This window comes from Dipodomys spectabilis, unplaced genomic scaffold (assembly GCF_019054845.1).
Source record: "Dipodomys spectabilis isolate Male_0828 unplaced genomic scaffold, ASM1905484v1 ptg000289l, whole genome shotgun sequence".
NCBI lineage: Eukaryota > Metazoa > Chordata > Mammalia > Rodentia > Heteromyidae > Dipodomys > Dipodomys spectabilis.
The window spans coordinates 1612756-1637776 of NW_024870966.1; the positions used below are offsets into that span (position 1 = coordinate 1612756).

Consider the following 25021-nt stretch of genomic DNA (forward strand, 5'->3'; position numbering starts at 1 on the left):
TGGCCGCCAACTTCTCTGGATGGGGCTAGAAGTTTCTAGCCGGCCAGTTGCTGCCTCCCTTTATCTCCTCCTTCCCCTTTGGCAGCGCGGAGGCTATTTCCAGACACTTCCACCCCTCTCCGGCCACGTCACCCCCTCCTTTAATTCATAAAGGTGCCCGGCGCCGGCCTCCCGGACACGTCGGCGGCGCGCAGGACTCCCGCTCCTCCCGCCGCGCAGCGGTGCCCGCACCCGAGACCCGAGACCCCCCGCCTGCGCCCCGGCCGCCCCGGGCGGACCCCACCCAGCATGAGCGCTGCCACCCACTCCCCGATGGTGCAGATGGCGTCCGGCGCCGGCGCCGGCGACCGCGACCCTCTGCCCCCGGGCTGGGAGATCAAGATCGACCCGCAGACCGGCTGGCCCTTCTTCGTGGACCACAACAGCCGCACCACGACGTGGAACGACCCGCGCGTGCCCCCCGAGGGCCCCAAGGTGAGTCGGGCCGGCGGCCCCAGCTCGACGGCGGACGGGCCGGGGAAGGGGGAGCGCCGCGGTTTGTGACGCCCGCGGCGAGCGCGCGGCCCCCGGCAGGACCGCGGCCCCCGGCGGGGACGCCCGCAGCCCCGCGAGCGCCCTCCCCACACCCGCCCTTGACCGGCGTCCGGCCGAGGGGCGGCCAGGGAGGGGCGAGCCTCCGGTCCCTCCCTGCCCCTACCTCGCCGGCCGGATCCCGGGGGCGGAGGGTCGGTGGCCGGACCCGCGGCCTCCCGGGTCCCCGGGAAGGGGCGGCCCGGCCCGGCCAGCTGCCCAGGCCCGCGCCAGGCCCCGCCTCGGCCTCTGTCCGCGGGCCTCGAGTTCCCGGCGGATCGGCACCGGCGGGCGCCGGGGGCGACACCAGCGAGGGTGGGGATCTCTCGGGTATTTCACCTTCAAGTTCCAGAACTTGTTTGAGAGCGATGTTGGCTTGGCTGTCTGGGCTCAGGCAGTGACTCAGGAGGCTGGTGTGAATACTCCCCCACCCCCCAGATTGCGTGGTTGAAACTGCTGTGGATAAGAAAGAATTCTAGTGTGACTCTTACGCCAATAGGGTGGGCTTCATCCAGAGAGTTTGTAAGTTCGAGACTCTCCTGCGTGGCTATTGTCCTGAGACATTGCCTCACACTGGAGAGAAAGAGAATGGGTATGTTTTTCTAATGACGTCCATTCCTTCCTTGTTGTGGTATTAAAATACTTTAGGAATTGTTTCCGTATACCACAACTGAGTAGGGCACTCCGGCCAATACAGCAGATGAATGCCTCACGTACTTCACCTTCTAGAGATTGAAAATGTACATTTGCGATGAAGCCAGGCTGGGCAATGGACACTTGTAATCCACAGACTGGGGAAGGAGGATTGCAGAGTTCAAGGCCAGCCTGGGCTCCATAAGCTCATGAACTGCTCCCCCAAGGAAACAAAATACATTTTGGAGCATGAATATTGGAAAATATGTTTGGAGTGAACCTGTTCATTGAAAAATTATAATGAATAAAAAATTACAATTGCTATATTAATTTGTTAATTTCTATGAAGTTTGAGCTGTAATCCTTTAATCCTAGCAACTCAGGAGTCTGAGAACTGAGAATTGTGGTTTGAAGCCAGCTGGGGCAGGAAAGTCTGTGAGACTCTTATGTCCAATTAAACCACCACCACTATCCACCTTCATCCCCTCCCCCCACCAAAAAAAAAAAAAAAAAGCTGGAATGGCTCAAGTGGTAGAACAGAAGCCTTGAACAAAAAAGCCCTGAGTTCAAGGCCTAGGATGGCACCAAAACTTTAGGAACATTATTTTAGAGAATCAATCCATATATCTAGATTTTTACATGCTTTTTCCCCTTGTTATTTAATTATTGTGGTGCTGGGATTGAATCTAGGGCCTTGAGAAGGCTAGTTAAATACCACTGAGCTACCCACCAGCCTGCACATCTTTTCCTTAAAATTAAAACTGGTCCCAAGCAATGAGATAGTGTATGTTCAGCAGTTTACATTCACAAGGAATTAATTGTATATTTATTTCTGGAAATTAGCACAAGAGGCTATAATTAGCTGGGATGGGCACAATTACACGTGTCTTTTTGTGTCTGTTTTCATCTATTATTGGGTGAAACTTGTGCTCATTTTAAACCAGTCCTGTTACTGCAGGCCGCATGGGTGTAGGAAATCACTAGTATGGTGTGTATCTTTCCTTTTGAGGTCTCCTTCCTGTAGACACCTGACAGTCTGAATCCGGTTTGAGTACTGCCAGCACTTTTGTTTTCCATGCGAAACTTACCCAGCAAGTTGGGATCTTCCTGAACCTACAGTGTTTTGTTTTTTAATCTATTTAAAGAGGTGGGAAGGAGGGAAACTCAGGTAGGAGTTACTATTTTTCTCAACAGAAAACATGAAGCATTAAGTCAGAAAAGTCGATGTGAAATTTTCACAGTGTTTCAGTTCAGCCTCTTCATTTTACTGATAAACAACACATAGAATCCAAGTCGTTTACAAAGGTCATTGGCCAGCGCCAAGAGCCAGAAAAGAACCATGTGATGTGGCTGTCTGAATAAGAGGCAGTACGTCTGTCTGTCTAGATGTCAAAAGTGACTCTGGCCGGGCGCCGGTGGCTCACGCCTGTAATCCTAGCTACTCAGGAGGCTGAGATCTGAGGATCACGGTTCAAAGCCAGTCCAGGCAGGGAAGTCCTTGAGACTCTTATCTCCAATAAACCACTAAAGAAAACCGAGCCGGGCGCTGGTGGCTCACGCCTGTAATCCTAGCTACTCAGGAGGCTGAGATCTAAGGATCACGGTTCAAAGCCAGCCCGGGCAGGAGAGACTGTGAGACTCCTATCTCCAATAAACCACCAGAAAACCAGAAGTGGCGCTGTAGCTCAAGTGGTAGAGCGCTCGCCTTGAGCTGAAGAGCTGAGGGACAGTGCCCAGGCCCAGAGTTCAAGCCCCATGACCGACAAAAAGAAAAAAAAAAAAAAAAAAGAAAACCGAAAGTGACGCAGTGGTTCAAGCGATAGAGCGCTAGCCTTGAGCTGAAGAGCACAGGGACAGCGCCCAAGCCCAGAGTTCAAGCCCCAGGACCGACCCAAAAAAAAAAAAAAGTGACTCCACTTCTGGATAAGAGTCTCATGGACTTTGCTGTCCAGGCTGGCTTTGAACCTTGATCCTCAAATCTCAGGCTCTTGAGTAGGTAGGATTTCAGATATGAGCTATTGGCACCTGAATTAAACTCATGCTTTGGAAACTCATAGAATATCAAGGTGACAAATGCAGCTTCATTTATGTGAATTTGTACCTTACTCTAGACCGTATACCATAGAAAAATCTCAGTATTATTTTATATTAGAAATTGGTTTCTTAATGCTGCCATGTTTGAAAGCATGAGAAAGCTTTTGTGGAGGACTCAGCCTCAGGATGTTTGGTCAAACCATGTTGGTAAAGAAATGGCTTTCAGGGAAAGAAGAAAAAGTCTGGCACTTCATGTTTTTTATTTTTTTACTTTTGTGTTTTCTTTAGGGAGAGACCTGGGGCTTGAACTCAGGGCCTGGGCACTGTCCTTGAACTTTTTTGCTCAAGACTAGTTCTCAACCACTTGAGCCACAGCTCTACTTCTATCTCTCTCTCTCTCTCTCTCTCTCTCTCTCTCTCTCTCTCTCTCTCTCTCTCTCTCTTTCTCTGTGTGTGTGTGTGTGTGTGTGATAATTGGAGATAAGAGTTTCATGGACTTTTCTACTTGGGCTATCCTCAGATTTCAGCCTCCTGAATAGCTAGGATTACAGGAGTGAGCACCACTGGCTCGTGGCTTAACACTGCCTGTTTCATTTAGTCTTAAACTCTGTCCTTTCAAAATTGACCCTGTGCATTCTGATCAAGTGGTTAGAGCAAGTCTTTCATCCTGTTTTTACAGGGTTCAAATGAAAGCAAGTAACCTGTCATCCTGTGCCGAATGGAGGCAAAGATGTTGTCTTTATCCAACACCTTTCTAATTCCCCACCTACAGTCTTGCTGGGTTTTGATTTTCTGCATGATTGGCCTTACAGCTAATCTCCTGGCAAGTTTGTACCAGCCCAGGCCCCTTTTCCTGCAGACTGTAGCAGGGTGGCAATCACTTTGGAGTTGGAAGCTATACAAGTCCCTGCAGCCACTTGCTGATGTTCTCTGAATAAACAGGAGTGTGGTACCTCACGCACTTCCATAGGAGGACAGGCAGACCCTATCCACCATGGAGCAGAGCTGTGTCACTTTGTGGATCTTGGGGTTCACCAATTTGGCAGCTTCCAGGGAAACCTTTAAAGAATTCAAATTCCCCTCCACTTACCTCGTGTTGAATCTGAATTACTCAAGAGTCAGACCCAGAAAAAGCTTTCTGGTGATTCTGACTCTGACAGATTGGTCTTGAGCGCCACAGTGGCTGCTGGTCCCATTTTTGTAGAGGCGAAGCAAGGATGTCCTGCTCTCTCTCCTTGGGCCCTGCAATCTCTCAGGCCTGGCTTGCTTCATATCTGACTTGTACAGCTTTCTTCAGCTTATACTTTGCTTCTTGGGGAAGCTTTCCAGTGCCTCCTGGGGTAGAGGTGGTGTGGGGAGCAGAGGGAACATCCCTGCACAAGGTCTGGCAGGGTAGTAGAGCCAGACTGGGGAGACCACCTTCTTCCCAGGAGGAAGCGAGCAAGACTTCTCCCTTTTTCCTGTGGTGCCCACCCACAGAATCTGGCCATCATTGTTTGACAGATTATCCTCAAGTGCTGTGAGAAGTAGAAACATTCTTTCAGAACAAATTGAAAATATTTTCAGTTATGATTAAAGTGGAGAGACCCATTTGTTCTACTTCAGCTTCAGAATTTTCTTGAAGATGAGATCATTTTGCTCTTTGCAGATCGATTACAAGCTGTTAGGAATCTTAGAATCAGAGCACCATCAGAAAATAAGTGGCCATTTTCCTTCATTGCATTTCAGAAAGTTGCAGTCATAATCGAGTAAAGGCCTCTCTGCTCCTGGCTGAATTGATCTGTTAGAAGAGAGTGTTTGCAGATGGAGATGCAGAGTATGGCAACAGGGGTTGGTAGCTCTATTCAAGACCTTCATTTCTGAAGAACAGCCTGTGTTTGAATTGCATAAGAACCGACTGCAACATAGTTTGTATCCTGGTTTGTGTGTACACAGAGGACCTGTGGCAGGTTGACGTTAGCCAGGGCTGGGAAGGCTTAAATGTTGGATGCTGTCGGGGCTGGTGGTGAGTCAGAAGGCTTCATACCACCCATGAGGCTTGATTAGCACTGTCCTTGTTTCTGGAATGACACACAGTTGCCTTATATAAACCACTCTGCATGTTTATTACTTGTTATTGACATTTTAAAATGTTGTTCTGATGTTTGCCATCCAAAATAGGATCCAACCCTGCTTTTTCTCCTTTGAGTGTTGCTGCATTAATGTGTTCTTAAGTTTTTAAGAGGCCTTAAGTAGAAAAGCTGGGAATGGAAAACAGAGGTCTGCTTATTAGGAGACTCTCAGACTGACCAGGACTGATGAATCCTGTCTTTACCCCAGCTCTCCACTGCCATGAATCCCTTCACACCTTGCATCTGTTTCTGCCTCATGTCTTAGATTCATAACCAGACTTCTGAGACCAGGCCCCTCACTTAGATGCAGGAGTCGATCCCTGTCCTTTGTCTGGCATGTCTGATACTTGTGTGATATCTGGTGTTACTAAATCTTCTCACATTTCTATGAAAATATCTTTGGGGCCTTGACAGCTTTTCAGGAAGTGGGCAGCTTGCAAAAGCTTCATCAGAGAGGATTTCTTTAGGAAGGAATGAGAATTATTTTATTTTTGTACCAGTCTTGGTGCTTGAACTCAGGACCTAGGCGCTGTCTCTGAGTTTTTTCTTTTTCTTTTTTGCCAGTTGTGGGGCCTGAACTCTGGGCCTGGGCACTGTCCCTCAGCTTCTCAGCTCAAGGCTAGCGCTTTACCACTTGAGTCACAGTGCCACTTCTGGCTTTTTCTGCTTATGTGGTGCCGAAGAATCGAACCCAGGGCTTCATGCATGCAAGGCAAGCGCCTACCACTGAGCCACCTTCCCAGCTCTGTCCCTGAGTTTTTGTGCTTAAGGCTAGTACTCTGTCATTTAAGCCACAGTGCCACTTCTGTTTTTCTGGTGGTTAGTTGGAAATAAGAGTCTCACAGATTTTCCTGCCCAGCTGGCTTTGAGTGGCGATCCTCAGATCTCAGCCTCGTGAGTAGCTAGGATTATAGGCATGAGCCAACAGGGCCTGTCTGAGCATAATATTTATGGTCTGTCTACATGTGTACCTGTGAGATGCCTTTATGACCTTGTCTCTCTAAATACTCAAGCTGGCTCTTGAAGATAGAAACTACTATGTTTTTATGCATGAGGGAATACTCCAAGGAGAGTACCTGTCTGTGGCACAGCAGAAAGATTGCCGGAGCCAGTCCTGGGGTTCTGCTTGGGTACCAGGCACACTTACCCTTAGTGACCAGGCCACTTCCCACTCTGGTTCTCCAGGCACACCCTAGATAATGAACGGCCTGGGTCCGTCTCTGTATAGTGGATGAGAAATGATGACCCATTTCCCGAGCCTGGGCTGAACTGCTGGGCCCTTTTCTTCATGCATGCAGTTTGAAAGTCACTTGAGCGCCTGCTGTGTTCATGAGGCCTTGTCAGCTTGTACATTGTGGATGGCAGGGGTGGCAGGGTGGTTCTGGGGCTTGAACTCAGGGCTTGGTCCCATAGCTTTTTTGCTCAAGCCTGCTGCTCTACCACTTAAGTCACAGCTCCAATTCTAACTTTTTGCTGGTTAACTGGAGATGTCTCATGAACTTTCTTGCCTGGGCTTGGCTTCAGGCCTCAGATCTCAGCCTCCCTGAGTAAGCTAGATTAGGTGTGAGCACCTGTGCCCAGCTGAGGCTTTTTTTCTACAGGTAGGCTATCTCCTGCTTTGCCAAGAGGTCCAGACAGTGTTTCACCTCTGCCTCTCGATGCCTGGCAGGGCCTGCAGGCTTGGGAGAAATTGAACAAATGGCAGTGTAGGCCCAGACGGGTTGGTGAAAGAAAAGCTGCCTGGAAACGTAGAAGGGCTATGTGTCACAGGAAGCGCTTTGTCAGCTCCTTAACTCTGCAGTGCTGTCCTGGGCTTCCAGGTGTCCCCCTGAGGCCTGTCCCTTTAATCGCGTTCTGAATGGCCTTTTCTGCACCAGTATGGCAGTGTCCATCCTTTCAGGCCTGGGGGAGCTCTGGTCTGTTCCCACCAGTGACACAACAGCTTCCTGCAGGTCTGCAGGAGTGCTGGGAGCCCACAGAAGCCAGACGCCAGTCCACGTCTGTGCAGGCGCAGCCTGGCTCTGGGAAAGGAGTCTTTTCAATTTGTTTTTCTTGTGGCTGGCAGTAAGATCAGGCACCGTGCACAGACAGCTTCTTCATCGTCCGTTCTGAAAAGCGCAGAATTGCTCTCTGCCTATGCCAAGGGCCTTTGAACACCTCGCTACTCCCAGCTCCCACACAGAGCGGTGCCCTTGTGATCTGAGGTGGGACTTTCCACCCATCATTTCTTAGCATCCTGTTGGGAGACCAGACGTTTCCTATTTCCTACCTCGGTGCTCACTGGGGGTGGGGGGGAGGATGTCAGCTTTTTTTTTTTAAACTCTCCTTGGACCCTAAGTAAAAAAATGGACCACTTTGAAAATGCAGGCAGTGGAAGGAAAGGAAGCGTCAGAATATAGGTAAAGGCAGCCTCCACTGGTTGCTTGGGATTTAGAATCAGTGCTGCAGGCCCTTAGTGGGGGGGAAGGGGGGTCTCTCTCTTCTGCCAGGTAGACCAGGGTCTTTTTCTCTAGAGCCCCTGACGACAGTGGCACCAGCGTCGAATTCAGGGCTGTGGTGACTCAGAGGAGCTGAGTGTCTTCGCTCTTGCTCGCCCTTCCTTGGTCGGCCCGATGACTCAGCACAGAGCCGTGGCTCGCTGACCCAGAGCAAAGTCGGACTGAATGTTCCAGGTCTGAGCCTTAGCCAGAAGTGAAATAGCTTTCCCTCTCTCTGCGCTTTGCCCAGAGAAGACGAAGGGACTGGAGACGTGAATCACACATGAACGCTGACACACAGTATACCGGTATGACAGGAAGGAGGTAGCAAAAGGAGGAGGAGCATGTGCCTGGCCTTACCATCAGGTAGACCTGGTTTTCAAGAGCTTAGGAAAATTGCTTGCCCTCTACAAGCCTCAGTCTTCACCCTCTTTAAAATGGGTCCAGCAGGTTATGGGAAATAGAAGAGGATGTTGCATTGAAGGTGCTTAGAGCAAAGCCTGAACTGTAGCACGTGTGGGCCCTGGAGTGGTGTATGGCCTCGCCTGTGGGCCGGAAGGGCATTCGCAGCAAGGCATTTGGCTGTCCCACACAGCAGACTTACCTGTGCTTGCGTCTCTCTGCTCTTGGTCAGGCACAGAGTCGCTCCTCCTCCCTCTGTACCAAGTTTAGCTGACATCCTTAGAAACCTGCTCTGGGCTTCCTGTGCCCCTGGTGTGGGTAGCAGGTAGATGGGTAGGAAATGGAATACAGCAGGGGACTACATGAAGACTTTGGGCTTTCTGAAGCCTCCACTAGCTCCCTGAGCCCTGTGAGCTGGTGTCTTGTCCTGAGTTCCCTGTCCTAGACAGGCTGAGAGGTGGTGATTTCTCCTGTGCTCCAGTGTTAGGATGTCCCAGTGTTAGGACGCCTTGAGGGAAGGAGGCTCCCAGCCCTGAGCAGCCCTGAGCCCAAAGCCAGACAGGAACAGAGGAGCCTAATTGGGGGGGCACCTTAATGATGGCCTCCAAGGCTTGTCATCTGAACCCAGGACTAAGGGGTTGTAAGCACCACAAATTGAAGGAGAGGAAAGAAGGGGTTTTCTGATGATCATCACCATCTTGTGTGAGGGGAGGGGTGATTATTGTGGAAGAATGCTTTAAGAAGCCACTTGGAGTAAGAAGAGGCCCCCAGGAATTCTACCTAGAGATCTCATCAGAGAAGTGTTCCATTGATGAATTGGCAAGTTGTAGTTTGTACAAACTGTGTATCTACCAATGCACTGCTCACTAGTACCTCCCAAAGCCACATGGTTGTCATCTAGTGGATGAAATGCCCATGTGTTGGCCACTGAGTTCACTCTGTGTGTGGGATAAATCCTTGAGATAATTGAGTGTGCTTCCTGGTTATGAAAGTTCAGGCGACTTCCCACCCATAACTCCTAGCTTTAAGTGGATTTGAATCAGGTGACATGGGCCCCACCCCTCAAGAGAAAATAGATCAATGTTTCATTTTCCCCGAAGCTGTGAGTTCAGGAGCTTCTCAGCCTGGCTGTGCACCAGTTTTCCCCCATGACATGGGGCTCTGTCCCACCCAAACATCTGCTAGGTGGAATCCTTGGGGAGGGCACCAGGGAGGTTGTGGAGAAGATGCCAGCAGACCTTCTGCTCCAGGGCAGGCCTTCTGGCACCTGGGTTGGTTTTTCTCTTTTCTTCCCTCTGGTAGAACAAGGGTCTCAGTGCAGGGAGGGCCAATGCCCAGTGGGGGTTTTGTCTGTGTACAGACCCTTCCTTGCTAAGTAGTGCTCTTAAGGCCCTCAGATAAAGGGGCTGCTCACTCATTACTACAGGCTTCTTACCAAGTGGGTGAAAACCAACCCAACAGGACTTCCTAAACAAGAGGCCCACGCAGCTGCTGCTGGAGGAAACCAGCTCCTTCAGTAACTTTGGACTATGGGGATATGACTGTAGAGGACAGGGAGTGGAATGGCTTTAGTTTGTGGACCTCCTCATGCCTTACTTCACTTAAAACCTTTCAGAGCCGGGCGCTGGTGGCTCACGCCTGTAATCCTAGCTACTCAGGAGGCTGAGATCTGAGGATTGTGGTTCAAAGCCAGCCCGGGCAGGAGAGACCGTGAGACTCCTATCTCCAATAAACCACCAGAAAACCGGAAGTGGCGCTGTAGCTCAAGTGGTAGAGCACTTGCCTTGAGCTGAAGAGCTAAGGGACAGCGCCCAGGCCCAGAGTTCAAGCCCCGTGACCGACCAAAAAAAAAAAAAACCTTTCAGAAACCCCTAGAAAGGGCTGGAACTTTTACAGCTGGGGAAACTGAGTCTTAGTACCAGGGCACTCTGCTGGAAGCCAGCAGCTGGTAGCAGTAAGGAGGGATTGAAGGCGAGACTGGCAGCTTGCAGACCAGGACTCCCGCTGCTTCATTGCTGTTTGTTTGGACATGGCTGTGAAAAGGAGCAGTGCTGCCCGTGTCTGCAAGTTGTTTTTTGTTTTTGTTTTTTCCCAGTAGAAACACATCAGGACAAGGGATTTCTTAATCGCAAAATGAAATGTTTAGGAATAACAGGGACATCAGGACGAAACTCCATTCACCATGACTTGGGGGAGGCCCACAGACTTCCTATTTTATCAGCAGTCCCAGGACAAAACCTCCCTCTTCAGAGGTGCTATAAATGGACTTGGGGGAAGGTGAGCCTGGCTTGTTCAGGATTTCCCGAGTCTATTAAGAGCCCTAAACAGTACAGGAATACAATGCCACAATCTAGTGGTATTTGCAAGAATTTAGAGTTAAACCATAACCGTTGATTTACAGGATGTAAATGGCTGTTTATATATCAAATTAGCAATAATACTTTATATATTCTATGGCCTGTCATTGGAGGTGAGAGGTTGTAACAGAAGGTAGGTGCTCAGCTCTTTACACGGGACGAAAGCGCGGTGTGTCTCTGCCCCACAGAGGTGAGCCACGCCACTTACTTCCTAGCTACAGGACGCGTTCCATCATTGCTCTTTTCCTCCATCTTTTTTTCCTATCTTTTTTTCTTTGTTTTAGAAGTTTAGAAATATCGTTAGTTAAATTCAAGACCTGACCCCAGTGAGCCTCTTCTGGCCTAAAAACCCAATTAATAGACTCGGTGTCCTACTTAGCACTCCAGGCCCGTCAAGTTGGGAGCCCTGTGGGGCAGCCCTGTGAGTTGCCGTTGCCCTTAGCTCAGACCATGGTGATGAGCGTGGTGGTTTGTAGGTGTCAAGTCACCTCTTTGAAGAGCCCCATGCTCTGCAGCCAGGTTGAGGCCACATTCTGGCCACTTGCCATCTAAGGGACCAGCTGTGGATGTGTGCAGGCCAAACCTCCATGCTGTTCCATGAACTCCTGTGTGCCCAACTTACACTGTAATGGGCATGCACAGCATGTACCCAGCAGCCATTCTTCCTGTCTGACTTTCTAAGGTACAAGGACTTGGGGTGGGGCCATCTGCAACCTCCTCCTCTTCTTCGTCGTCTTCTCCTTCTCCTTCTCCTTCTCCTTCTCCTTCTCCTTCTTCTTCTTCTGCTGTGGGGCTTGAACTCTGGGCCTGGGTGCTGTCCCTCAGCTCTTCAGCTCAGGTAAGCACTCTGCCACTTGAGCCACAGTACCACTTCCAGTTTTTGAGTGGTTTATTGGAGATGAGTCTCACAGACTTTCCTGCCTGAGCAGGCTTTGAATGGCGATCCTCAGATCTCAGCCTCCTGAGTAGCTAGGATTACAGATGTGAGCCTCAGGTGCCAGGTCCTCCTCTTCATTTGGGACACAAAATTTCCAAATGCCTTGAGTTCCAGCAATTTCTGATGGGAATTTCAGATTCCGGTTTCCCAGGGTCCTCACATACCTGTTGAATCGTACTTGCTTGGTTAGAATTTAGGGCCTGCAGTTTTGTTTGCATTTTCTGACTGCAGTCACCTACTACAGTCTTGAAAACCACGGCTGGGGAGAATATTTCTGGGCTTCCCCTCATTTACCAGTCAGAAGACTAAGGTGCAGGGAGAGATGCAAGCTGCTCTGTGACACACTGGGGCAGAGCAGGGTGCTAGAGCAAGTGCAGGCTTTGCCACGGCTGCGCCTTTACTGCGCATGTACTGAGCAGCAGTCGGTGGACAGGCACAGCACTTACCAGGCTGAGAGCCTGACCTCAGGCTTTCTCCAGTAATAATAGGGCACATCTGGGGGGACCTTTTTCTGTTTTTCATCATGGCCATCTCATGAAGTTGTTTGGTGCCCCAAGAGGAACCTGAGAGGAATTTAAAGCAATGTGCAAACAACAGAGAGGAATTAACTAATTTGTCTTAGAAATTAACATAGTGAGATAAGCATTGAAAGTAGGGCCCAGGGGCTCCTATTTCCTAATTGGATTTTGTATGTATATTCCGGGTGTCTTTACCAAAGATAAGGATAATGAGCTTGCCTTCTTGAAGAGGGAGGGAAATGGGTATCTGCAGCCCTCTGCTTGTGTCCCTGTCACTGTCACATGATCACACAGCTTAAACCCACCAACCCAACCCCAAGGAAGCAGAGTCCCAATCCCAGATTACTTTTATTAGCCAGGTTACAGCCAGTAGGGAATCCTAGCTGAAAGATGCCAATGTAATCAAGAGACTCTAGACATGTGCTAGAACTTGAGAACACTATTGTTTCTTGTTTGTTTTTAATTTTAGTTTTTCAGTGCTAGTACTGGAGCTTGAATTCAGAGCCTTTCATTCTTTTTTTTTTTTTTTTGGTGTGTGTGGGAGGGGTCGGTTATGGGGCCTGAACTCTGGGCCTGGGCACTGTCCCTCAGCTCTTCAGCTCAAGGCTAGCACTCTACCACTTGAGCCACAGCGCCACTTCCTGCCTTTTTTTCTTATGTGGTGCTGAGGAATCAACCCAGGGTCTCATGCATGCAAGGCAAGCACTCTACCACTGAGCCAACTTCCCAGCCCCGCCCCCCTTTTTTCCGATTATGGGGCTTGACCTCTGGGCCTGGGTGCTGTCCCTCAGCTCTTCAGCTCAAGGCTAGCACTCTACCACTTGAGCCACAGCACCACTCCAGCTTTCTCTGTTTATGTGGTGCTGAGGAATCGAACCCAGGGCCTCATGCATGCAAGGCAAGCATTACCACTGAGTCACCTTCCCAGCACCAGAGCCTCTCATTCTTGCTCTTTTTTCTCCCCACTTATGGCTGGTGATCTACCACTGGAATCATGCCTCCAATTCCAGCGTTTTGTTGGTTAATTGGAAATAAGAATCTTGAGGATTTGTCTGCCTGGGCTGGCTTCAAACCTTGATCTTCAGATCTCAGCCTCCTAAGTAGCTAGGATTATAGGCTTGAGCCACCGGCATCTGCCCTCTGTTCTTTCCTGTCTAGACCTACACTTGACACTTCTGGAAAAGACCCAGACTGCATGTTGGCTCCAGCCTGTGCCTTCATAGTCCCTGCGCAAGCTGGGTGGGGTCTTCTCCCTCTCTTTTTTTTTTTTGGTTGTTGGTTGTGGGGCTTGAACTCGGCCCGAACGCTGTCCCTCAGCTCTTCTGCTCAAGGTGAGAGCTCTACCACTTGAGCCACAGCGCCACTTCTGGTTTTCTGGTGGTTAATTGGAGATGAGTCTCATGGACTTTCCTGCTCGGGCTGGCTTTGAACTGCAATTCTCAGATCTCAGTCTCCTGGTAGTTAGGATTACAGGTGTGTGCCGCCGGGGCCTGGCTCCTCTTCTCTTTTTTCTCTCCTCCCTTTTCTTCCTCAGTTGAGGAACAGAATATAACTGGTGCCTTTGGATGCAGGGTCTTTCCCAGGAGTCCTTCCTGCGTAGGACTCCGTTTCCGAAGGATCTGGCTATGAGGGTGTGAGACTGGCAGCCATCACCTGTAAAATCCAGTGATCCGGCGGGGTGTGGCTGCAGAGATGTGTTCAGTGTGGCAGATTCCTACATACGGGGCCACACGTAGGTACCGCCACCACCAGTTTCTCTCCATGCCATTCCCAGCCACTGCCATCTTCTCCAGAGGCGACGACAGTCTGATTTCTATCATTATCGTTAGCTTTGTCCTTTACTTTGGGTCTTTTGGAGTCTAGAGGGAAGTTAATTTACCATGGTCCCTCTGGGTGTCCCTCTTAATATGTCTCAGGAAACCATGGTAGATCTACTGTATTTTCTAGAAAAGGAAATGAAGGCTAAGAGGATTGTCCAGGCTCACTTGGAAGCAAGAATGCACTGGCTTCTGTCTGGCTAGCTTTCTTCTGGAAGGGCCCGTGGGTCCCTCACATCCAGCCTCACCTGCTTTACGAGTGACTTTGCCTCTTGTCTGTCCATTCAGCCCGTCAGCCCCACTCAGCTCCATTCAGGAGATCACATCTCACTGGTTCCATGATCCCTCGGAGCCTATGGGGAGCACTGAAGGAAGGAGCTCAGGTTTGCAAGTGTTTGGCTGCAAGGGGCGTGCAGTGGCTGAGAACCAGTGAGCCCCAAAGAAATATCCCAGGGCTTCCACAGGCCCCCATTTCCTTGGGAGGAAAGTTGGCTGTGTGCACTTAGTGAGCGGGGCCAGGAGGTCTGTTACCTCTACGCCGAGCAGAGGTTTCTTCAGCGCCTCTTGGCGACTCCCTGAGCTGCCCTCATAGCAAGAATTGCGTTCTGAATGTGAGCCTGGATCTGCTCCCTGCTCTTGGGTGACCTGAGAGTTGAGCAGACAAAAATAATGCCACTGCCATGAGCACGTGGGTATTCTAATCTGAGAGTGCCAAGTGCCTGTCTGCCTGTGTCCCCAAGGACAAAGTGATACCCTTGCCTTTCCTGTGTTTTGGGGACCCTTCCAGGTGCAAAGTCTCAAGAAGAAGGCCGAGGATGGCCCGAACGGACTAAAGTCCAGAGCCAGCCACCTGGTTCCCATACTTACACATCAGTAGAGATGTGACAGAGATATTGGTCTCTTCATTCAAATCAAATCAGCTCTCCAGATCTGCCCTGACTTTTGGCCAGTTTTGCAGCATGGGAACTTATAGCCTGCAGGCTCATAGATTCTCAGCCTCGTGCCCTGCTGCTGCGCCTGAGGCCTCTCCCAGGCTGGCTTCTTTCTTCTCCTTAACTCTGATGGATGGGAGGCGAGTCGTGCAGCCCCTGGTTGGTAAGAGATGACACTGACCAATGGGTGGCTGGCCAGCCTTGTTGTCTGAAATAAGATCTCTCCTTGTGGTACATCTGGAACTTGGCTTTCTCAAGGGTCCCAAAATAGCCAGGCCACCGAAGAGAGAACTTCATGAGAGAATGTAAGAGAGGGACCCCAACTACTCCTTGTATTTGTTGACCCTGGTATTTGTTGAAGCACACACAGCAAGGAAAACTTTATTTGGAACCACTGTGACAGGTGTGTGGACCACCGCAGGGGGAGACGGATGGGGCTTGATGCCCAGTGTGGCCTAGGCAAAGAGACATTTATAGCCAAGGGGCATGGTGACATTCCGTGGATGAAAATTATTCAAAGGATAAAACCACCAAGGGGAAGAGGCTTCAGGCTAAACTGACCCAACAGGATTCTTGCTAAAGCCTGGCCAGGGTGGTCAGACATCTCCTGGGGGTGGGGAGTGGACACAAGGAACAGGGTCAGGTATCCTGGATCCTCAGAGAGACGTGGAGATTCTGGCTAACCTGACTTAGCAGTTCTTTTACTAAAACTGGATTCTACCTGGAAGTGCACAGAGGGGCCTAGAGAAGGTTCTAGAGCCTGACTCAGGCTTGACCAGGCAAAGTCTCTTGTTAGCAGGGCTCCTGACACTAGCACGACTCAGTCTCAGGGTTTGTTCTCCTTCCGTGTGCCTTCATCATTCCCGTGTAGCTCCTTTTCATTACACGCGTTCTAGAAATATTCTCAAGGAAGCAGCCTCTGGCCCCCCTCTCCCCACTTCTCTGGCTCACGCCTATAATCCTAGCTACTCAGGAGGCTGAGATCTGAGGATTGTGGTTTGAAGCCAACCCCATGCAGAAAAGTTTGAGATTCTTCAATGAAAGAAACCAAAAAGCTGGAGGTGAGCTGCGGCACAAGTGGTAGAGAACTAGCATTGAGCACAAAGGCTCAGGGACAATGCCCAGGCCCCGAGTTCAAGCCCTAGCACACACACAAAAAGATGTCCAAATGGGGTTTTGTGTTTGAGTCCACTCGACTCTCTGTGTAGGTGGGAGACTTGAGGGCCTTTTGGGAAACAGCTTAGTTGCTGTTCTTTAGAAGCTGGAATTGAATGCTCTGCCTGGGAGATTCCCTGGTCTGGGTCTCTGAAGACCTAGGGAGCAGTCAGCAGCTCTCTAACATATCCACTGCCCCTGTCGCCAGTGGTCTCGCCAACCAAGGCTCCTCCGCTCCCCTCTTCTAATCTCCAACCACACCGCAGCCTCTAAGAGACAGACAGTTTGGCCAGGCTCTGGGCCGTGGGGTGCAGTATGGGGCCATGCTGGCTAAGCAATGTTGTGTCTCCCCCAGGCCACTGGAAGATGAGAGCAGTCAGCACCAATCTGTTTTCTCTTCAAGTGTGTTTTCTTCCATTTCTAATCAGTCTGTGTTTCTCCTTGATTTATTATAGGAAACTCCATCCTCTGCCAACGGCCCCTCCCGGGACGGCTCCAGGCCTCTGCCCACTAGGGAAGGCCAGGCTGTGTACCCCCAGCTCCGACCAGGCTACATTCCCATTCCTGTCCTCCACGAAGGCTCTGAGCACCGGCAGCCACACACTTTCCATGCCTATCCTCAGCCTGGGGTGCAGCGGTTCCGAACCGAGGCAGCTGCGGCTGCCCCTCAGAGGTCCCAGTCACCTCTGCGCAGCATGGCAGAGGCCGTCCAGCCAGACAAGCAGTGTGGACAGGGCGCGGCGGCTACCTCTGCTCAGCCCCCCGCCTCTCATGGACCTGAGGTAAGGAGAGGCTTGGCTTACCCTGGGCCAGGTACCAGGTGCCCTGCAGGGCCTCGGAGCCTGGCCACAGCATCAGAGCTCCTGCAGTTGACAGCTCCGCCTGGTCCCCGTATTTCATAGGGGTTTAGGTGGCCAGGGCAGGAGTTACATAGCTTATCTTTGTAGTTTTTTTTTTTTGTTTTTGTTTTTTTTTTTTGGGTCCGGTCGTGGGGCCTGAACTCTGGGCCTGGGCGCTGTCCCTCAGCTCTTCAGCTCAAGGCTAGTGCTCTACCACTTGAGCCACAGCGCCACTTCCAGCTTTTTTCTTTTTGCTTATGTGGTGCTGAGGAATCGAACCCAGGGCCTCATGCATGCAAGGCAAGCGCTCTACCACTGAGCCACCTTCCCAGCCCATCTTTGTTGTTTTAAAAGAGGCTGGAACACCGGGCACGGGTAGCTCACACCTATAATCCTAGCTACTCAGGAGGCTGAGATCTGAGGATCACAGTTCAAAGCCAGCCTAGGCAGGAAAGTCCTTGACACTCTTATCTCCATTTAACCACCAGAAAACCGGATATGGTGCTGTGGTTCAAGCAGTAGAGCGCTCGCCTTGAGCCGAAGAGCTCAGGGACAGGACCCAGGCCCAGAGTTCTAGCCCGACGCCTGGCAAAAAAAAAAAGAGAGGCTGGAGGCATGGCTTTGGTAGAGTGCCTGCCTGGCAAAAGTGAAAGGTCCTGAGTTCACTCCTCAGTAGCACACCCCACCCCAAATTGTAATTATAAGAATGTAAGCCGTCAACTTCATAATCTCCTCCTAATTCCTGCTGGGTTTTCTGGGTCAAGGAGAGCAATATATTTGCTTCAGTTCAGTGCTCATGGATAAATGCTGTGTATAATTGTGTTGGTAAATAAAACTGGACTACATCCCTGCCTTCAGAGTGTCCCACAGTTTAAAAGGAAACAACAACAACAGCAATAATAATAATAAAAAGGCTTTTTAGGATAGTATTGCTGCCCTGAATATCAATACTTCAAAGTACCTTGGTAGGTTTAGTGCATTAATAGATAAAGAATATTAAGCTGGGCTTGGTAGTTCATGACTGTAATCCTAGCTTCAAGGGAGGCTGAGATCAGGAGGATCAAGACCTGCCTGAACAAAAAAGTGTGCAAGACCTCTTGTCAACCAGGAAAAAGCTGGATGTGGTATATACTGGTATCTTAGCCACATGGGAGATGTAAATAAGAGGATCACAATCCAGGCCAACCCAGGAAAAAAGTGAACCTTTAAAAAAAATAACTAAAGCAAAAAGGGCTGGGAGTGTAGTTCAGTGGTAGAATACCTACCTGGTAATCACAAGGCCTTGAGTTCAAATCCCAGTTACAGCAACAAAACAAAACAAAACAGAAAGATCATCTGGTTCTTAGTTGAGATTTGTGGGACAGTGGACCTAACAGATTGTGAGTAGTAAGCACTCTGAATTTTCCTGTTTCTGACACTGTTTCTTTTTCTTTTTTCTTTTTGCCAGTAGTGGGGCTTGAACTCAGGGCCTGGGCACTGTCCCAAGCTTCTTTTGCTCAAGACTAGCACTCTACCTTGAGCCACTTCTGGCTTTTTCTGTGTATGTGGTCCTGAGGAATTGGACTCAGGGCTTCATACATGCTAGGCAAGCACTGTACCACTAAGCCACCTTCCCAGCCCTGACGTTGTTTCTTAAGCACAAACCTTCACTGTATCTGCACCAGAGCCTTGAGTACCCTCAGTTCTGTTCTGAATCTGTTGAGCTCCCCTCCTGCTTCTTGGTGAAAACTGTCGTTTATGTAGGATACTGAGAGGCTTTTGAAGACACAGTATCTGCATTTATAGTGTTTTTACTGTAAAAATCAAACATACTGGTAAGAGGTATCTTAGCAAATGTAAGCTAACAAGGCTCTTAGGAGTTAAGTGGATAAAGGCCCGTCTCCTTCTCTAGAATGCCAGGCTCCACTAGGGATCCACACACTGTCAGTTGCTCAGCTTCCTTCTCTATAGGTGAATAGAAAAAGGGTTAAGGATCAGGAAAGAGATACTCAGTAACCACAGATACAGTGGACCTAGCACTTCTTGCATGTACTGCTTCATGCTGAGATACAGACACACATGATTGTACAAAGGATTCAGGGTGTCCTGTACATACTACTGCCCATGCTAGACATAGGCACAGATGATTTTACATTAGCTTCAAACCACCCAGTGAGAAGGTGGAGTACTCTTTCCCATGTTTCAAATAAGACTTAGAGACCTACTGAGACACTAAGAATTTGAACTCAAGCTTCATCCAGAACTCTGTCTAATACTACTTTGTGCATGTGCATTAGTACTAGGGCTTCTACTCAGGGCCTGGCTTGGATGCTGTCCCTTAGCTTTTTCACTCAAAGCCACATATCCACTTCCAGCTTTTTGGGGTTTTTTTTCTTTTTCTTTTTTGGTGGTTATTTGGAGATAAGAGTCTCAGAGACTCTTCTGCCTGGTCTGCCTTTAACACAATCAGCTCTCAGCCTCCATACAAGCTAGAATTACAGACGTGAGCCACTTTTTTGGGAGGGTGCTGGGGTTGAACATAGGGTCTTGTGCCCACTAAACATGTGCTGTACCCCTGAGCTCCACCTCCCTGCTGGGAAAAACAGCATCATCTCCAGGAGACACTGGGGAAAGTGTTGCCTTATTACGCAGGAAATCAGTGGAAGGCTGAGCGCCAGCCAGTGGGTCCCTCGTGGCACTGTGGCCTCTACCCTTTGTGTCTTGCAGAGGTCCCAGTCTCCAGCTGCCTCAGACTGCTCATCGGCATCCTCCTCGGCCAGCCTGCCCTCCTCCGGCAGGAGCAGCTTGGGGAGTCACCAGCTCCCCCGGGGCTATATCCCCATCCCAGTGATCCATGAGCAGAACGCCGCCCGGCCGGCAGCCCAGCCCTTCCACCAAACCCAGAAGACTCACTACCCAGCTCCACAGGGTGAATACCAGACTCACCAGCCTGTGTACCACAAGATCCAGGGTGACGAGTGGGAGCCCCGGAGCCCGAGGGCGGCGTCCCCTTTCAGATCACCCGTCCGGGGCGTGTCCAGCAGGGAAGGCTCGCCAGCCAGAAGCAGCACACCCGTGCACTCCCCGTCGCCCATCCGTGTGCAGACGGTGGTGGACAGGACCCAGGTATGGGAAGTTGTTTCAGACAGCCGCAGCGGTATCTCTTCCTATCAGCCCTGCCTGACTAACATAGAGAGGAACTGGAGAAAAGGGGGATTCTGGGAATTGCTGGTCCTCACAAAATGCAGGCTTATGGCTATGGACCCTCCACGCTTCCTGCAGCTTTTTTTTTTTCCTCTCAGTGGATTATTTTTCATCGCAGCTGCTCTAGGGGCAGAGGAGACGGCTTGATGAACTCACACACCTGGGACTGAGTTCCTCCCCATATATATATATACATACATATGTGCCTGTGCACTGCATCAGAGCTGCCCCCTCGGGCCATGAACGGGGAGTAGAGACGGGGGTCTCCACTCACAAGCCATTCTACGCACTCCCTTAGTGAACTGATCAGGTAGGACCCACTTCACTTCCTAGAAGGCCAGCACAGCGCAGACCTCCTGCCTTCCAGGGCACCAGTCAGTCTTGCCTCTTTGTGGAGGGAGCTTCCTAGTCTTTTTCACGGTGCTCTGTTGGGATGTGATTTTTGTATTTCAAGGTGCTTATCTTTTGTCTTTAGCTCTGAGCCTGATGACGAAGAACCATGTCTGGATAACCTTTCTCAGATCCCTTTGCGATAGGACATGTGGTCCCTGGCTGATGCTGGCTGCTGGTGGTAGAAGGAAGCCATCCTGGCCTGCTGCAGGTCATGGGCACTGGCCTCTCATCCTGCTGTGGAGGGAGGCTGGCTGCTGGAGGATGACTGCATCTCACCAGCTTACAGTTTCACATCATTAGAGTTCGGTGGCCCTGGGCCCTCTGGCTGCAACTTGAGCAATGGAATTCCTCTTTAACCCAGTTTTTAGGAGGAAAGCCCCTCCCAAGAGTCACACAAAGAGGTTCTGTGTACCTTGCACCCAAATTCACATTTTGCTACTTTTGTTGTCTGCGTCATCTGTATATTTTAGTTGTCTTGAGAGTTACTTGCAAACATTATGCCCGTTTGCCCCTAAACAGTTAGCAAATACTTTTCCTAAGAAAAACATAACTATAGTGGAACTACAGGTTTTAAGAAATTTTCATGGAAAAAAAATGTTTTTTGTCAGAGACTAGGATTCAAATTTGACTTGAACCACACCTCCAACCCCTTTGGAATTTTTTTGTCAGTCCTGGGGCTTGAACTCTGAGCCTGGGCGCTGTCCCTGAGCTCCTTTCACTCAAGGCTAGCCATCTACCACTTGAGCCTCAGCACCACTTCTGGCTTTTTTTGTGATTAATTGGAGATAAGAGTTTCACAGACTTTCCTGCCTGGGCAGCTTCAAATCTAGATCTTCAGATCTCAGCCTCCTGAGTAGCTAGAATTACAGGCGTGAGCCACCAGCGCCCAGCTTGGAATTCTTTTTTTTTTTTTTTTTGGGTCCGGTCGTGGGGCCTGAACTCTGTGCCTGGGCGCTGTCCCTCAGCTCTTCAGCTCAAGGCTAGCACTCTACCACTTGAGCCACAGTGCCACTTCCGGCTTTTTTCTTATGTGGTGCTGAGGAATCGAACCCAGGGCCTCGAGCATGCAAGGCAAGCGCTCTACCACTGAGCCACCTTCCCAGCCCCCAGCTTGGAATTCTTAAAATAGTGTCATCCATTATTCCATCCATTTCAAATGTCTTTCACAGTAGTCTCCCCATCTCAGATGGAGTCTGGGGTCACGAGGCCAGTCCTTCCATGTCTCTTCTTGTATCTCTGGAACAGCTCCTCCACCTTGCAGTGCTTTCATGACCGTGGTATTTTTGCAGAATACAGGCCATGGGGCAGCCTCTCCTGTGTTCCCAAAGCTACCTCTTACATGCAGCCTTCATGGCTTCTGCAACCCAAAGCCAGGGTGTATGATGGGTTGGTGAGTCGTAAGAATGAAGTTTGGCAAAAGCAATTTGGTGGGAAAGGAGGTTGCTGGTGCTTAGACAGCTGTCACCAGATTTACCTCAGATTTATAATCCTGGGCAAGAAGTGGGAAGTAGAGATTTTCCCACGCCTTTCCCATGTTTCTCATAATCGGTAAAACAATATTTAATACTCTTATCCTTATGAACTTGATCGTGGTAGCCATCTTTTTATAGCTTGTTCAAAGAACCATTTTTAGGGCGTTCATGATTGATTAATTGAGCATGAAATTAGAATTAATATTCTTACTTGTGAGTAGAAATAGTATAGTTCAACTTTTACTTTGCAGTTGCTGAAGCTCGGGAAGGTTTTGCAGGCGTATGCATGTGTCCGGGTGCATGTGCTGCTGTGCTTGTGCCATTTCAGGGGCTTGAACTCTCTCAGGGCCTGGCGCTGTCCCTAAACTTTTATTGTTCGAGGCTTTTTTGCTCTGCTACTGCCACAGCTCCACTTCTGGGTTTATGGTGATTAATTGGAGATAAGAGTCTCAGGGATTTTCTTGCCTTGGCTCGTTTGAACCATGATCCTCAGATCGGAGCCTCCCAAGTAGCTAGGATTCCAGGTGTGAGCCACTAGTGCCCAGCAGTCTGACGGATTTTACATATTTTTTCACATGCTAGAAGAGCTATAGCAGTCCTGTTTTGAGCATATCTCATTTTTTTTTTTTTTATAACTATGGCCTTTAGTCATGTGCAAGATTGTACAGTCAGAAGTGAGTGTGGAGTGCTGCTTCATGGGTGTGTCGGGCTCTGGCACATGTGTGCTTGTGTAGAATTCCTCTGGGGTTAACTATTTGGAACATTGCTTATTCTCAAAGATACTGCAGTCTGGGCAGAAACCACTGGACTGTCAGAGGTTTCAAAAAGAAGATTGTCCTCTTCCGGAACAGGAGATGTAAAGGTCACCGGTGAGCTGAGGCGGCCCAGCAGGAAGGGAGGGCCTGGCGCAGGCTGCTGGCTGCACGCCAAGGTGGAGCTACTCAGGATCCGCTCGCGCCAGCCTTGATCAGCAGCCACAATGAGCTTTTGCTGTTTTCACATTTGAAAATTATATCAGCTTTCATTCCCTTACTATTAAAAAATGTCTACTCACCTGGCTGAGCTTTGAGGATCAAGGTTCAAAGCCAGCCTAAACAGACAAATTACTTCTACTTAACCAGCAAAAAGTCAGAGTTGAAGGTATGGCTCAAGTGGTAGCATGGCAACCATGAACAAAAAACACTGAGCCAAAGTGTAAGGCTCTGAGTTCAAACCCCAATACTGGCACACAAAAAAGGAGTAAGAATGCCACGTACAAGGCCAGTTATGGAGGCTCAGGCAGAAGGGTCATGAGTTCAAGGCCAGCCTGGACTGTATAGTGAGATCCTGTCTCAAGAAACCATTAAAAAAAAGGTGGGGGTAGGTGGGAGGGGCTGGGAATTGGCTTAGTGGTAGAGTGCTTGCCTAGCATGCGTGAAACCCAGGGTTCAATTCCTTAGTACCATGTGAACCAAGTAAGCTGGAAGTGGCTCTGTGGCTCAAGTGGTAGAGTGCTAGCCTTGAGCAAAATGAAGCTCAGGCAGTGCCCACGCCCTGAGTTCAGGACTGGCAACAAAACAAAAAACACCCCAAATCCTTATACATGTGATGTCTAATAGCTACCCAGGCAGCATAGGCCACTGTGATCGATAGAATGGTTTTTTATTTGGGCTATTAAATTTTTTTTTATTTCCCAGGTTTGTTTGTGTTTTTTTCCCTGATTCATACTAGCTACTTGTCTGTGGCTTCCAGCCAATTAGTAAAAATTTCTTTACAAGGAAATCCTTCCCCACTCCCTTATCTCTAATAAAGTCAATAAATGCTTTTTTCTTTCTTTATCTCTTTTTTTCTCAGCAGCCTGTGGCCCATCGAGAATCTCCACCTGTGGCTCAACCTGAGAACAAACCAGAAAGCAAGCCAGGTCCCACTGCACCGGACCTCCCTCCTGGACACGTCCCCATTCAGGTGATCCGTAAGGAGGCAGAGCCCAAGCCCGCGCCCCAGAAGCCACAGCCTCCTCCCGCTGAGAAGACCGAAGTAAAGGTCCCCTCGCCTCCCATTCCTTGTCCTCCTCCCAGTCCCGCCCCACCAGCTGCCGTCCCTGCCTCTCCCAAGAATGTGGCTGCACCAGAGAGGGCAGCCCCCAGTCCTGCCCCTGCAGAAGCCACACCCCTCAAAGCAGGAGAGGCCGAGGCCCCCCCCAAGCATCCAGGTGTGCTGAAAGTGGAAGCCATCCTGGAGAAGGTGCAAGGGCTGGAGCAGGCTGTGGACAGCTTCGAAGGCAAGAAGACTGACAAGAAGTACCTGATGATTGAGGAGTACCTGACCAAGGAGCTGCTGGCTCTGGATTCCGTGGACCCTGAAGGACGAGCTGATGTGCGCCAGGCCCGGAGAGATGGGGTCAGGAAGGTTCAGACCATCTTGGAAAAACTGGAGCAGAAAGCAATCGATGTCCCGGGTCAAATCCAGGTCTATGAACTCCAGCCCAGCAACCCTGAAACTGACCAGCCGCTGCAGGAAATCATAGGGATGGGTGCTGTGGCAGCAGACAAAGGGAAGAAAAGTGACGGAAATGAAGACCCCCAAGCTAAAACCCAGCAGCCAGAAGCTGCTGCAGCAGCAGCAGCAGCAGCAGCAGCAGCAGCAGCAGCTCCAGCTCCGGGCAGCACAGTGGACTCAGCTGGCACCGAATGAAGTACAGACCAGGGGACAGGGACTGCTGACGTGCTCTAGGGGTTTAGGATTGCATGCATTTCAGGGGCTGTCAGTCGGTTTTTGTTCATAGCCACTTGGTACGCAGTAACTTGGGTGGAGGCAAAGCACTAATAAAAGGGCTGAAAGGAAAGTGATGCTTTGCTTCTGTATTCTTACTCTGTATAAATAAAGCAGTTGCTTCAGAAGTTTAACCCATTGCTTGTGTGGGGCCCTGTATGGGCATGGCACAGAATGTTAGCCGTGCCTGTGAGCTGTCTTCTTGGAGCTCTGGATTGAAGGAGTCTTGAAGGGTGCACAGGGAGTTGATTTCTCACCACGGAAATATGAAACCCATTTTTCAGAAATGTTGCCATTTTAATGGGATGATTTTCATCTCCTTCAAATACCTAACCTTAGATAGAAAAGAATGTGTAAGGAGCCATAGGAATATCTGTATGTTGAATGACTTTAATGTTACATTTGGGGGGAAAAAGGAATAATAAAGTAGTTATATAACT

At 49.8% G+C, this 25021-nt stretch overlaps 1 protein-coding gene across 2 annotated transcripts; it reads left to right on the top strand.

The window, feature by feature from the left end:
- Bag3 (BAG cochaperone 3) lies at positions 1-25021 on the top strand. 2 transcript variants are annotated; one of them, XM_042701437.1, is made up of 4 exons: positions 1-474; positions 16399-16725; positions 19489-19887; positions 23664-25021. In XM_042701437.1, the coding sequence occupies exons 1-4, from the start codon at positions 289-291 to the stop codon at positions 24501-24503; spliced, it is 1752 nt and encodes a 583-aa protein (XP_042557371.1). In that variant the 5' UTR covers positions 1-288; the 3' UTR covers positions 24504-25021. The 2 variants fall into 2 exon arrangements, with proteins under 2 accessions (XP_042557371.1, XP_042557372.1); XM_042701438.1 differs by having other exon boundaries at positions 23667-25021.

Bases quoted from the DNA above. Each gene is read 5' to 3' on its own strand.
- Bag3 (XM_042701437.1), top strand. From the start codon at position 289: ATGAGCGCTGCCACCCACTCCCCGATGGTGCAGATGGCGTCCGGCGCC. The intron at 475-16,398 runs GTGAGTCGGGCC...GATTTATTATAG, and splicing joins TGCCCCCCGAGGGCCCCAAG to GAAACTCCATCCTCTGCCAA. The intron at 19,888-23,663 runs GTATGGGAAGTT...TTTTTTTCTCAG, and splicing joins CGGTGGTGGACAGGACCCAG to CAGCCTGTGGCCCATCGAGA.